This window comes from Vanacampus margaritifer, chromosome 1, assembly GCF_051991255.1.
Source record: "Vanacampus margaritifer isolate UIUO_Vmar chromosome 1, RoL_Vmar_1.0, whole genome shotgun sequence".
NCBI lineage: Eukaryota > Metazoa > Chordata > Actinopteri > Syngnathiformes > Syngnathidae > Vanacampus > Vanacampus margaritifer.
In genome coordinates this window covers 57,730,085-57,743,500 of record NC_135432.1, presented here as the reverse complement: position 1 = coordinate 57,743,500, position 13,416 = coordinate 57,730,085, and the positions used below count along the sequence as shown (strand labels likewise).

The following is a 13,416-nucleotide window of genomic DNA, read 5'->3' as shown; positions in this document are numbered from 1 at the left end:
GGCTCTCAGCGCAGCGATGCATGCCAACTTGATTGCACACAAGTGTTTTCACTTGTCACTTATCGTTGTTCCGCACCTCTTGTATTATAGTGTCAGCTTTTTTTGCTTTTCATTTCGTTCTCTGACAGCTGAGCTCCGGCTCCTGCCGTTTGCGTATTTCCCGTCGCTAACGTTGTTTGTTGGGTTATTATCACACAATTCATTTGTGCCTGCACGCCGTCGTCTCGTACGGCAAAGTCTGAAGGCAGATGGATATGGATTGTTTTTCCCACTCGAATATTGTTTGTACAACGGCTGGTTTGAAATACACATTTGAGGTCTACTATGAGTATGACTTTATTCAGATGATATTGTCACATTAAAAAAAAGGTTGAAATGATGTTTAATCAAAATTGCTTGATTTACTGCAGCAAAGTTGTTTTCCCAATTAAAAACGTTACTAAACATTTCTAAATTTAGTAAAGGTGTTAAAATATAGTTAATTATAAGTTTTCCTCCAATACTGTATGTTTACACTATCGCATCTAAGCTACGTATACTTCAACTTCACCTATGGGTTTTTTCCCCCCAGAAAAGGGTTAAAAAGGTTAAATAAATATTTTCTGCTCTATTTTTACTTACAAAGCAAACACTCATGTAACCTATACACTTTCCCAGGAAAAAGCTTAAAATTACATTATTTTATCAATTTTCAGTTATCTTCTGAACTCTACTTTGACTTTTATCGATGTTGTTTTCCCAGTAATACAGTTAAAATGTTAGACACATACTGTCAAATGGCGTTGTGATTGGCTCAAATCCAGTTTGGTTTTAAGTCAACTCGGTCAGTCAACAAGTTTACTTTGACATTTACTGATGCCGTTTATGTGAAATTATGTGAAATCTATATTATATATTACAGCCAATAGCTGTATTTAAGATAATGTTGACTTCACTTGGACATGTTGTGGGTATTAAATAAATTTAAATTACCTTTTTTTCCCCATCAATTAAATAAGGGGTTCGAATGTTGTTACAGTATAATACGAGAATGATTGCAAATTGTGTAGTAAGTGACGTAATTTTGGAAATTATTCTGTTCCAACATTCAAGCGCAGGGAATTGAGAAGAAAAATAAAAAAATAAAAAATAAAAAAATAAAAAATAAAAATATGGACGAAATTGGCAATAATCCAACCCACAGAGGAAAAAGGAGCCCACGCCTTTTCCCCTGGCTAGTCCTCCCCCCACCCACACCAGCCCACCCCACCACACCTCCACACACACACGCACACAGATACACGCGTGCACTTATACACGCGCGCGCGCGCGAAATGTGTCTCTCCTGGAAGACGGCCTCGGCTTGCCTCTCCTTGTTGCTGCTGTTCAACTCTTGGCAGCGAGGTTCGAGCTTCGAGCTGACCCTGCTGCACACCAACGACAACCATGCGCGCATCGAGGAGACCAGCGTGGACTCTGGCAAGTGTCCGCCCGGAGGTCCCTGCTTCGCGGGGGTGGCGCGACGCTTCACCAAGGTCTCGCAGATCCGCGGAGAGGAGGAGAATGTCTTGCTGCTGGACGCCGGCGATCAGTTCCAAGGCACCGTGTGGTTTAACTACTACAAAGGCGCCGAGGCGGCTTACTTTATGAACAAACTTGGCTATAACGTGATGGTAAATGTCTTTTAAAAAGTTGCATGTCTTGCAAGTGGAAACAACTTTTTTTTCTTTCTTTTTTTGGCGTGTGCGCGTCACAGGCTTTCGGGAACCACGAGTTCGACAATGGAGTCGAGGGTCTTATCGCGCCTTTTCTGCAGAATGTTAATTGCTCAGTGGTGAGTTCCAACATCAAACCGGACCAGACTCTGGCGGCCAACTTCAGCCGTTATTACCGACCTCACGCGATAGTCAACGTGGGTTTGGAAAAGGTGGCAGTGGTGGGGTACACCACCTCAGAGACCCCCTTCTTGTCCATGCCAGGTAAATTTAATTATTATTTTTTTTTTTAAACACACACACAAGTACAGTATCACCATTCAGGTCGGATTTGTATGTAAACAATGAGTTGAGTCAATTTTATTGCCCTTTTAAGGCCACTTCTCTCGTCTCTGCTCTCTTCTAAGAAGAGGAAGATGCACTTACCTAACAGACCACAACACAAAATCCACAGCTTACATACTCACACAGTGAACAGTATGGAGGACTAAAACTGCCAAAAATCGAAATAAATAGTTTTTGGGTTTTTTTGTATTTCCATTTAATTTATTTATTTTTAAATTTAATTTAGTTATTTTTAAATTTAATTTATTTATTTTTAAATTTAATTTTCGAGTATATATATTTTTTAATATCCATTTTTAGTTCTAGTCATTTACAGTATTTATTTATTTAATCTTTTATTTATTTTTGAATTACGGCAGTTTTGGTCCTCCATAGAAGTAAAACTACAAGTAAAAGTACAAGACTCAACCGTCAACGTCAAACAATACCGCTTAAAAAGCCATGCAAAAGGAATATCGTGCTTTTCTGAATCTGTTGCCGTTGTCATGAATGCTTCCTTGGTTCATATTCTTCCATAAATCCACAAAATTGTAATCATGATCTGTGCAGGTTGGAAAAAGTAAAAAGCCTATTTTAACAGTTATACCAGTACTAATACGGTACTCAAATGTGGAGAGTAAAAGAAAAAAGTTGCCTGAAAAATAAATAGGCTTACTCATGTGAAGTGCAAATACTGTTAAAAAAAAAAAAAAGGATTTAAATCGAGTAATCAGGCATTTGTACTTTATTTCCTGGCGTTCAAGACATTCACCTTATCGCTATACAACACTGCAAACTTGTGTTTTTTAGGAACATAACTTCTATTATTTGCCGAAAATTCACCTGTTTGTTGTTTCTATGCTCAGGCCAAAACAATCAAAGCTTGGTTGCTTTGGTGCCATCTTGTGGCCAAGGGACTATGTTGAAGTGAGTTGAGCAGTTTCATTTAGACAAGTGTAGTGCTTTGCCGCCCCCACAAAATGTAATTAATTGAATTGAACATGTAAACAGAAAAAAAATACATAGCTACAAAATGAACGAAATGCATTTCACCCTTTCGGTTCAGTTTACAAGTTTCGATAAGGAAGTAAGATGGCTTGTGAATAGCACAAATGTATGTATAATTTACAGCCATTATAAATGCATTGATTTTTTTTAAACTCAAACAGAATGAACTTATAATTAACATTTTCCATGAAAAATGCAGATTGGCTCCCGAAAAAAAAAATGTTGGAAAAAATCTGCAAATAGGGGAATCCGTTAGTGCCAAACTGCGAGTATGTGGGAAAAAGAAGGTAGCTTACCTTGTGTGATTATACAAAAAAAAAGTAAAAAAGTCGACATTACATACATGCACAAGTGTATTGTATTAGGAAATAGAGAGGAAGATGAGTCAAGTTCACGCATCACACTTTTTAGTATTGTTAACTTTCTTAGAAGTGTTAAAAGTTAGCATACATCTAATAAACCTTAAAAACAATTCATTTAAAATCCTTTGAAATTGTGCGTCTCCGCTGTGAAACGAATTCTGCAGACAGAAATAACACTTGCACATTTGTAAATGCACAAAATCTTTTCCTTTCTACTTTTACGTTGCTTCATACATTTATTGTGAAATTGATCCGGCAATTTTTCAAAGTACTTGCTGCATATTCAGAGTCACAGTACTAACCATTGCTTAACTTTTCCTCCCTTCTTGTGTTTGCCTTTTTAGGACCACACCTAAAGTTTGAGGATGAGGTAGCGTCCCTGCAGGTGGAGGTTGACAAGCTGCAAACACTCGGCTTTAACAAGATCATCGCCCTGGGCCACTCTGGCTTCAACGTGGATCAAATAATTGCTAAGCGAGTCAGAGGGATCGACGTAGTTATTGGAGGGCACACCAACACATTCCTATACTCCGGTAAATATTTGTCCTTCTTCAATCAATATATAAATGCATACAAACTTTATGTTGGTGTGTTTTATTTAATCAGGAACATCCCATTGAGATTAAAAGCCTCTTTTCCAAGAGGCTAGAAAAAGTTACAGTTTCAACACAATTTAAAATGACATACAGGAAACGGGCCGTCTCAATTTTAAGTCTTTCATTCAGATCATTTCCGTTAGTTTCCAATTCTTTAACAGTTAGTAGTTATGGCAGAGCTATTTAACCTAAAAATAATAATAAAATAAAATCATCTTTACAAAATTCTGAATGTGGGGTTTGAATGTGAGAGTACCATCAAGCAAGATACCAAATCATTAATGTACATCATGAATATGAGAGGTCTCTAATATAGAACCCTGTGGCACCCCCTTTTGGATGTTTGCAATTTTGGAACACAAATCATTGGGTCAAATAATTTGCCAACCAGGAAACTGCGTACATGATCTGAAACCAAAAACTAAGCCTATGCTTTAAAACCGTGTGGTCCACAGTGTCAAACGCTTGTTTGTTTGTTTATTGAACATATAAAGCAGCAACAAGAAATACTGCAATTTTTAAAAAAAAAAACGTTTTTTTTTTACATACATAATCATCATTAAGCACAGCTTACATGTTTAAAAGTGAGTAGGAAGAAGTAAAAAAACAAAACAAAAAAAAAACATCGAGTCCTACCCTCTTAAAAAAAACAACAACAACAACTTACGCATAAACAGCTGCACTTATACGTGCATAGATATGTCGTCTTAGACAGATCAAGTCATAATCGGCTTTAGGGCCAATTTCTGAACAGAAAGAATTCAAATATTTAGGCAAAAAGGCCAGAATAAGAAGAGTCGGATATAACGTCAGAAGTTCTTGGTTCAAATCTCGACTGACATTCCTGTGTAGTTGCCATGTTCTCCCTGTAATTATGTGGGTACGCCGACTTCCTCCCACCTTCCAAAAAATAGCGTATGTGAATTGACGACTGCAAACTTGCCCTTACGTGTGTCAATGCGAGTTTATGTGGTCGTTTGTACAAACTTTATGCGCCCTGCAATTGAGTCCTGAGTGTCCTGCTCCAAGCGATAGGGTCCAGTTTTGCGGAAAATGGATGGAAGGATTATTTGATTCAGTGGGAAGCTCTAAAAGGCTTATTGACATTGTTGTTTTGTCAAAAGAAATCAGGGAAAACTTATGAATTAAAAAAAAAAAAAAAGTCAGTCGGAATATTTGGATCAATCTATCCACCATGTGTTCTGCAGGAGCCGCTCCATCTACTGAAGTGCCAGCAGGTTCGTACCCGTTCATGGTGAACTCAGATGATGGCAGGAAGGTGCCAGTGGTCCAGGCATACGCCTTTGGAAAATACCTGGGCTACCTGAAGGTGACCTTTGACCCGGCTGGAAATGTCATCAAAGCAGTTGGAAACCCAATCCTGATGGACAGCAGCATACCTCAAGGTAAACTGCGGTAAAAGTCCCGGGTCATGTCCGGCCGCGTGCGTCTAGACTAGAATACAGTACGCCGAACATCTCTGCAAAAAAAGCTTGTTTCGTGTTTTCATTTGCATTTTTTTCACCCTCCAGATCCCAATATCCTTGCTGATGTCCAGAAGTGGAAGGAGCAGCTGGCTGAGTACTCCAAACAATATGTCGGCCGGACATTAGTGTACCTGAATGGCTCTTTCGAGGAGTGTCGCTTCCGAGAATGCAACCTTGGAAACTTGATTTGTGACGCAATGGTAATGAGCTGTGATCGTAACAAACCGCATAGTTAACCATGAGTCAGCATGATTGGCGCACCAGCTGTGACACTAACAGCATTTCCTGCTTATGCATGTTAAAGCCTGCCGGCACTTAGGATTTTTGATGGCAGAGGAGAGGGGGATCATCACCAGCATAGATTAAATGACGGTGGTTGAGATCAATTTCGGTTATCAACTGGTGAATGTTTACTCCATCAAACATGGCGGAAATGCATGTGACAGAAGACAGTGAGTCAAGTTGAGGAGGTAAACTGAAAACGAACTTCCTCGGGTGGCCTATAAGCCGCACTCCCAGGCCTCGCAAAGCACCGACTGGCTCTAAGAAGAATTACCATCCAATTGATTATGTAAAAAGCTTAAATACACAAACGGAGAAAGTACAACCGAATTCTCACTGCTGTCAGCATTAGCAGTTAGCCACTACTAGCGGTGATGTCACCAAAACAAAGCCGAATTCCATCCTCTTGTCATTATTCCGGTTGTTTGTAACGTGGCAAAACTACTTAATCTGTCTTGGTTGATGATAATGACGAACATTTGAATGGCAGCACAAATCATAACTGGAAAATTATGACGTTTACAATTTAAGGTGTCTTCATATCCCTGAGGCGGCAGTTTGTCTATTTTGTAACTTGTATACCTCCAAAAATATGCAGGACTCTAAAATGTGTTATATTTTTTCTTTATTTGTTGCACTATTGAATGAAAACACCAAGTCATGAATGTAAATAAGTGTTTACATTCACTGTTTACTGTTAGGTAAAATATTTCTCATGGTCATTTTTTTCATTTTTCTCCATTTTAACTTTAAACAAAATATATAATATTTGGTGCAAAAGTTGAAATGAATTTAAGCTTAAATAGTTAAATAAATGTTAACATTCTTCTTTGGTTTTAAATCTTCTTAGTAAGTTACAGTGTCCCATCAATGGTGAGATACTTTTAGCCCGTGGGCCACTCATGTTGTCCTTGGGGCTAACTAGTGTCCACTGGCGCCATGTTTTTTTTCTAAGGTCAATGTACATTAATCAACATGGCAACAATTTATCCGTGTTTGCATAGTGACTTGAGTGACCTTGACTTTTTAAAACCACAGTAAACCATCAAACCATTAATCTGCCATGCCTGTTACATACAGTATGTTAATAAAATGTTGAAACACAGATGTTTACAATGCAGATGATTTACAACTGACACTTTAAATAAGTTTAAAAACAATATAAAAAAATCTTGACAATAATCAAGACAATATGAAAAAAATGTTGATTTTTTTTTTTTTTTTTGCCATGCCGCCCAGCTCTACACCCACATCAGATAAAGTTGAAAAGCACAGATTCAACATGTCACATTGTTCTTCTTTTTTTGTGATGTTAGGTCAACCACAATTTAAAAGAGTCTAATGAGCTGGAGTGGAATCACGTGGGCGTATGCATATTGAACAGCGGAGCTATTCGCACAGCAATTAATGAGCGCTACAAAAATGGTAAACCATAAGGAAGACTTTTTCTCTTTTTTGAAATGCACATGGCAGTTTGTTTTACAATTGTGCTGTGTTTTTGTGTGACCCTTTACTCTCAGGTACCATAACAATGGAGGATATCCTCACCGTTTTACCATTTCAACAAACTGTGGACTTAATCCAGATAAAGGGCTCCACCATGAAAAAGGCTTTTGAATACTCCGTCCACAGATATGGAGGCATGCACGGAGAATTCCTGCAAGTTTCAGGTCTCATTTCTTATCATCTGGTGTCATTGAACATTCTCAGTATTAACAAGTTAATCATCTGGGGAAATGCACTTGGTTATTTCCGCCAAGTGACAAGACCGAGACAGCGGGCTACGAATTCATCGCAGTTTGTGTATTGGCCAGTTAGGTGGCAAAAAAATATAAAATAGAGAAGCAATTTACACTTTGTAGGAGGTAAGCCAAGGAAGAACATTTTAAATTTTGTTGTTGATAAAAAAAAAAAACGTCACTGCCCTCTCACATTCAAAATATCAGCATGATTTCACATGAAATGATTACATAATCAACCAGGAAATAGCCTGCTAACTAAAAAACAGAAATTGGCCTTGGCAGAGGTTTGCACCTTCTTGAGTGTTAATCTGCGTTTCTTACCAAACATCCTTTTTTTTCTTCCATTTTTAGGCATCCATGTCGAGTATGACCTGTCGAAGCCGGTAAACCAGAGGGTCGCATCCTTATTGGTGCTTTGCACCCACTGCAGAGTGCCCAAGTACGAACCACTGGACCTGGAGAAGACCTACACTGTGGTCATGCCTTCCTACCTGGTGGGCGGAGGTGACGGCTACGCCATGTTCAAGGAGGAGATGCTGAAGCATAATACGGGTGGGCAGATGGACGACATTTGAACAGTTTAGCTTCACTCATTTACTGCCATTGACGGCTATAGACGTCCAAAATTAATTTGAAATATTTCTATTAGTTTAACATTTTTTTCCACTTTTGTTAACAAGAGTATGAAAACCTAAATTATTATTTTTTGTTTATTTAGAACAGATATCAAATTTGTGATTAATCGTGAGTTAACTAGTGAAGTCATGCGATTCAATTACGATTAAAAATTTAAATCTTTGCTTTTTTTTTTAAATCGCGTCAGGGGATTAAAATGTTTAATTGTAATTAATTGTTCTAAATGTATAATATTTTTTTCTAGGTTTTCATACTCTTTTTAAGAAAAGTGGGGAAAAAATGTTAAACTAATAGAAATAGTTAAATTAATTTTTTACGTCTATAGCCGTCAATGGCAGTGAATGAGTTAATTTTGCAGCCTTTTCCTAACTGCAAACATAGTAACAAATGAGTGCGGCGGCTATAACGTTTCTTGGTTATTGGTATTAGAAAGTTGAAGAGACAATTTGCAATCATATTTTTCATTCCTCAGCAGATTTGACTCAACTCCCAAGCCAAATTAAACCATTTAAAAGGCTAGCGCTATAGAAGGGAGAGGACGATCCATCAAAGCCGATAAAGCTTTAAAACCTTTGATGAAGTGCAAATGTCCACCAAGTAATGGTCCATATAAAAATGCTAGACTGTTGATCAGTCTAGGGTGCATCCACGCTTGAAGTCAGCTTGGATGGGATTCGACAAAGTACAGACATTGTACGCATTCTTGTTGAAAGGACAGATATTCATATTAACTCATTCACTGCCATTGACGGCTATAGACGTCAAAAATTCATTTGAACTATTTCTGTTAGTTTAACATTTTTTTCCACTTTTGTTAACAAGAGTATGAAAACCTAGATTTTTTAAAATTGTATTAGAACAGATATAAAATTTGTGATTAATCGTGAGTTAACTAGTGAAGTCATGCAATTAATTACGATTACAAATTTTAATCGCCTGATGCCCAATTTTTAATAATTTTTAATAATCTTTATTATTATTTTTTTTACAATTTAAATTTTTTTTTAATAATCTTTTTTTTATATGTGTATATATATATATATAAAGAAAAGATTATTAAAAATTAGGGGCCTCACGCGATTACAATTTTCAATCGTAATTAATCGCATAACTTCACTAGTTAACTCACGATTAATCACAAATTTTATATCTGTTCTAATACAATAAAAATAATAATTTGGTTTTCATACTCTTGCTAACAAAAGAGGGAAAAAATGTTAAACTAATAGAAATAGTTCAAATGAATTTTTGACGTCTATAGCCGTCAATGGCAGTGAATGAGTTAAAAAAAAAAATCCTGCCATTAGTCACTTAAAATGAAAAGGGAATTAAAAATAAACATCTAAGATAATATGGTTGCATAAATGTGCACACCCTCTTAACTAGTGATGTGGCTGCGTTCAGAATTAACCATGTTAAATGAGAATCAGCACACACCTGCTATCATTTAAAGTGCCTCTGATTAGCACCAAATAAAGTTCAGATAAGTATTTTTTTCCTGTCATTTTTTGTTGCCATGTCTTATTGAACAAGCTAAAGATCTTTCACCGCATTAGAGGGATCATACAAAATCATTTCCAATGCATTAAAACTTCATCAAGTGGTAGAAAACATGGCACAACAGTGACATTACCAAGATCTGGATGTTCATCCAAAATTTATGAAAACAGGAGAGAGAAAAATCTGGTAAGGGAGGCTGCGAGAAGGCAACAGTGAAGAAACTGCAGGAATTTCTGGCAAGTACTGGCTGTTTAGTACATGTGACAACAACCTCCTGTCTTCTTCATAGGTCTGGGCTAGTTTGGCACGGTGGAAGTCTTATCTTACAAAAAAATGGGACATTTATTTTGTAAAATAAAAATCATTCCAATCAATTACAGTATGTTATTTGCTTCTTGCAGGTGATATGGACGTTTCCGTTTTGTCCAAATACATCTCGGACATGAAGCGTGTCTACCCAGCTGTGGAAGGTCGGATCAAGTTCAGGAACAACTCGGCGGTATTTTTGGCTCAAAGTCTCACCTTGCTATTGTTGAGTTTAGGCTTCTCTCTCACACTCTGATTGTGGAAAAGAAAAAAAAGGTTTATTCTCAGGGGAGATACAATCATAGGACAAATGGCCCTTTAATATGAAAATATTAAATAAGGTAATAATACATTTTTTGTCCGATTTTTTTTGTGGAGTAAAAATGTTTGCATGTTGAATGTGGAAAAATTACCTGCCTGATACTAGTTTACGCACATTTTTAATATTTACTGCAAATATGATTTTTTTCAAAAATGTACCTGGATGAATGCACACTTTGAAAATGAACGATCTTGTGTACTATTACGAATGGATCTTCACACAGCCTTGAAGGTATTTTGTAACATTAGTTTAACTTTGCTCCAGAAGCACTTACGCAACGTATTTTAATACTTGTAATAATTGTTGCACTGTGTGGTGTGATTTCATTGCATCAACTGTCTGACAATCCATATAACAATTTCCAAAAATGTGCAAACAAGCTAAACAACTACTAGTGTTGTTGCCATTGTAATTAGCATATTTTATAGTGTTCACCTCTTCTTCATTTTGTCATTACAATAAATGATGTTCTTAAATGTCCAGATCCACAAATGACATATACATTTTCTTATGAATAAATCGCTATTTCACCTTACTGTTCTGTTTGTGCTTCATTTGTTACTCACTCGCACTTGCTGTACTGTATCAACATTTTAGTACGTGTCATTGAAAACAGTGATGTGTTAACGAATTGAACGTGTCCATAACATGTTTCATGTTATGGAGTTTAACAGTCATTTTAACAGTGTATCCAGTACTCTAATAGAACCATGTTCAAATTTCATAGTGCTACTGTTCCATACCTGCTGTACCTAATCTGTCATAGTTAACTCATTCACTGCCATTGACGGCTATAAACGTCAAAAATTCATTTGAACCATTTCTATCAGTTTTAGTACTTTTTTTTCCACACTTGTTAACAAGAGTATGAAAACCTAGATTTTTTAAATTATACATTCAGAACAGATATACATTTTTTGATTAATCTTGAGTTAACTAGTGAAGTCATGCGATTAATTAGGATTAAAAAAAATTATCGCCTGACGCCCCACATTTTTATTAATCTTTTTTATTTTTTATTCATTGACTGCCATTGACGGCTATAAAAGTCAAAAATTCATTTGAACTATTCCTATTAGCTCAACATTTGTTTCCACTTTTGTTAAAAATAATTTTTTTATTGTACATTTAGAACAGACAAAATTTGTGATTAATCGTGAGTTCATTAGTAAAGTCATGCGATTACTTTATTTTTTTAATTTTTAATAATCTTTTTAAAATACATTTATGGCAGTGAATGAGTTAAAATGTTTTTTTTTTTAAAACAACAACAACATGATTCTTTTTGCCCAGAACTCCTTTCCAAAAATTAAGTGCTAGTACTCGACAAATTTGCAAAACGGTCGTGATAACAACACAAATGAAATATATCAACAAGAAAAACTCACAATGTTGTTGCGGTATTTTCACGGTAAAATAAGGATTCCAGATCAACTTTTGGTGGGTGATTTCTTCAATTGGTTGATAAAATTTTACATTGAAGAAAATCATTCAACATTTATGGATTGACAGTGCAATGCTGTTATTTTATCTTATATATTAAAGGACACAAACTTTACAGCAGAAGAAAGGCAAACAAAGGTCTCTGAATACATCAAAGTGCATTAAACGTGCATGGAAATTAGTTAGTTTTTGTCAGTTGTAACATTTCACATCCAAGGGGCATTGACTGAAGACTCCTTCTGCACCTGCTGCGAGAATATGGCATAAAGAAAGAAATGTATTAAGATTAAAAAAAAAATTGTATTTAGGGTTCATGCAACTCTTCCAATTAGATTTTGATTACTTTTTTTTAAATGTCAGTACAGTATACAGTATTTACATTTATTATAGACCACTTGTCATAACAAAAGTGCTGCAATGTAAATTTCACCGCGCTCTTGACATTTTACCCTTTTGAAGATGAAAGATTAATTTAAAAGTGTAGACCCAAATTTGGGCTTTCTCACCCAAAGACGACAGAAATAAATCAACATTGAACCACTAAAACATTGCCAACATACAGTTTGACATCATAAGCAAATAATTTTGGTTGTTGCTCAAGCAGCAGTGTAATAAATCTGTTAAGCACTGTAAATTGACAAACACAAGGATAAGACTCATAATTGTTTACCTTGTTCAGCTCTGGAAAAAGTTCTTGAATAGCAATATCCAAAAGAACATAGGTCAGCTGAGGATGGCAAAAATATGAGAAGTTAAAGAAGGTTTACATTTGAAAACCATGCACAAAAGTACCGTGCTTTTCTACATCATGCAAAATTACAGTGGAATTTACAATGCTGAACACATTCCAGGTTCAAACTGCTTAAAAAAATAATAATCATAAAGTCACATTTTCTTCTTAAATAAACGTCATACAAGTACAAACATAAGTTAACTGCTGTAAAATAAAACTAAAATAAAGTAAAACTCACCCTCTGATGATGACAATAGAGAGGAAACAGAAAGGTGTTGGCAGGGTGATATTGTCACCTCATGGTATCTACTACTACTACTATTTTTTTTTTTTTATTAGATAGAATAAATAAACAATTTATTTAACAACAAATAAGAAATTGTTGAATGCATATGTAAAATTGTTAGCCAATTTTAGTTCATTACAACTAGAGCTGTCAGTTGATTACAATTTTTTTAATCTGTACTAATCGCATGATTAAATAACATAAAAGTGAATAAATGTTTATTAAAGTTATTTATTATTATTATTATATTTATTTATTATGTTTATTAAGTTATTTAATGTTAAAAAGAGAATAAAAAATTGAGTCATCGATTTCAATTGAGGTAAATTTTATGCCACTACGTGGCATTAGTGTTTCATGTTGGATGTTGGTGACAGGAACTGTCCATTTTTCATTTCAAATTAAGAGCAAAATGAATTCAAACATGAAGCAACTCTTTTGACTCCTGTCCATTTCATTCATTGTAAATCACAACATTAGGCTCACATTAGGTCACATTTGATGACGCTTTGAATTCCAACTTTTGTTTGACTTTCAAGGTGTATTGTTTAATGTTTGCTTGAAATTGAAGCGTTCGACATTGAAGCGTCCACTAAAATATGATTATTATTATGCCTTGCCCCATTACATACAGACATTAAATTCTATTGCAACAAAGACACTTTCACGTTATACCACACAGTATTCGCCACAGC

At 35.7% G+C, this 13,416-nt stretch overlaps 2 protein-coding genes across 10 annotated transcripts in view; one reads left to right on the top strand and one right to left on the bottom strand.

The window, feature by feature from the left end:
- Nucleotides 1–287: 287 nt before the first annotated feature.
- Nucleotides 288–10,795, top strand: nt5e (5'-nucleotidase, ecto (CD73)). Its single transcript, XM_077557100.1, has 9 exons — nt 288–1,652; nt 1,736–1,958; nt 3,733–3,921; nt 5,193–5,390; nt 5,517–5,671; nt 7,070–7,178; nt 7,274–7,423; nt 7,847–8,047; nt 10,033–10,795. The coding sequence occupies exons 1-9, from the start codon at nt 1,152–1,154 to the stop codon at nt 10,191–10,193; spliced, it is 1,887 nt and encodes a 628-aa protein (XP_077413226.1). The 5' UTR covers nt 288–1,151; the 3' UTR covers nt 10,194–10,795.
- snx14 (sorting nexin 14) overlaps nt 9,756–13,416 on the bottom strand; it is a 26,198-nt gene continuing 22,537 nt past the window's right edge. For 4 of the 9 annotated variants that reach the window (XM_077557044.1, XM_077557017.1, XM_077557054.1 and 1 more), the window contains 2 exons: nt 12,373–12,429; nt 9,756–10,189 (listed from right to left, as the gene is read on the bottom strand). In XM_077557044.1, coding sequence (XP_077413170.1) covers nt 10,142–10,189; nt 12,373–12,429 — 105 coding nt within the window. In that variant the 3' untranslated portion in view covers nt 9,756–10,141. Of the gene's footprint in view, nt 10,190–11,716; nt 11,951–12,372; nt 12,430–13,416 lie in introns of those variants that run through there. The other 5 variants (XM_077557033.1, XM_077557063.1, XM_077557088.1 and 2 more) reach the window with 2 other exon arrangements.

What these genes read in the sequence shown, in the direction of transcription:
- nt5e (XM_077557100.1), top strand. Translation starts at nt 1,152, where the DNA reads ATGGACGAAATTGGCAATAATCCAACCCACAGAGGAAAAAGGAGCCCA. An exon ending in CAACACATTCCTATACTCCG is followed by an intron (nt 3,922 to 5,192) that starts GTAAATATTTGT and finishes TGTGTTCTGCAG; the next exon opens with GAGCCGCTCCATCTACTGAA. An exon ending in GGACAGCAGCATACCTCAAG is followed by an intron (nt 5,391 to 5,516) that starts GTAAACTGCGGT and finishes TTCACCCTCCAG; the next exon opens with ATCCCAATATCCTTGCTGAT.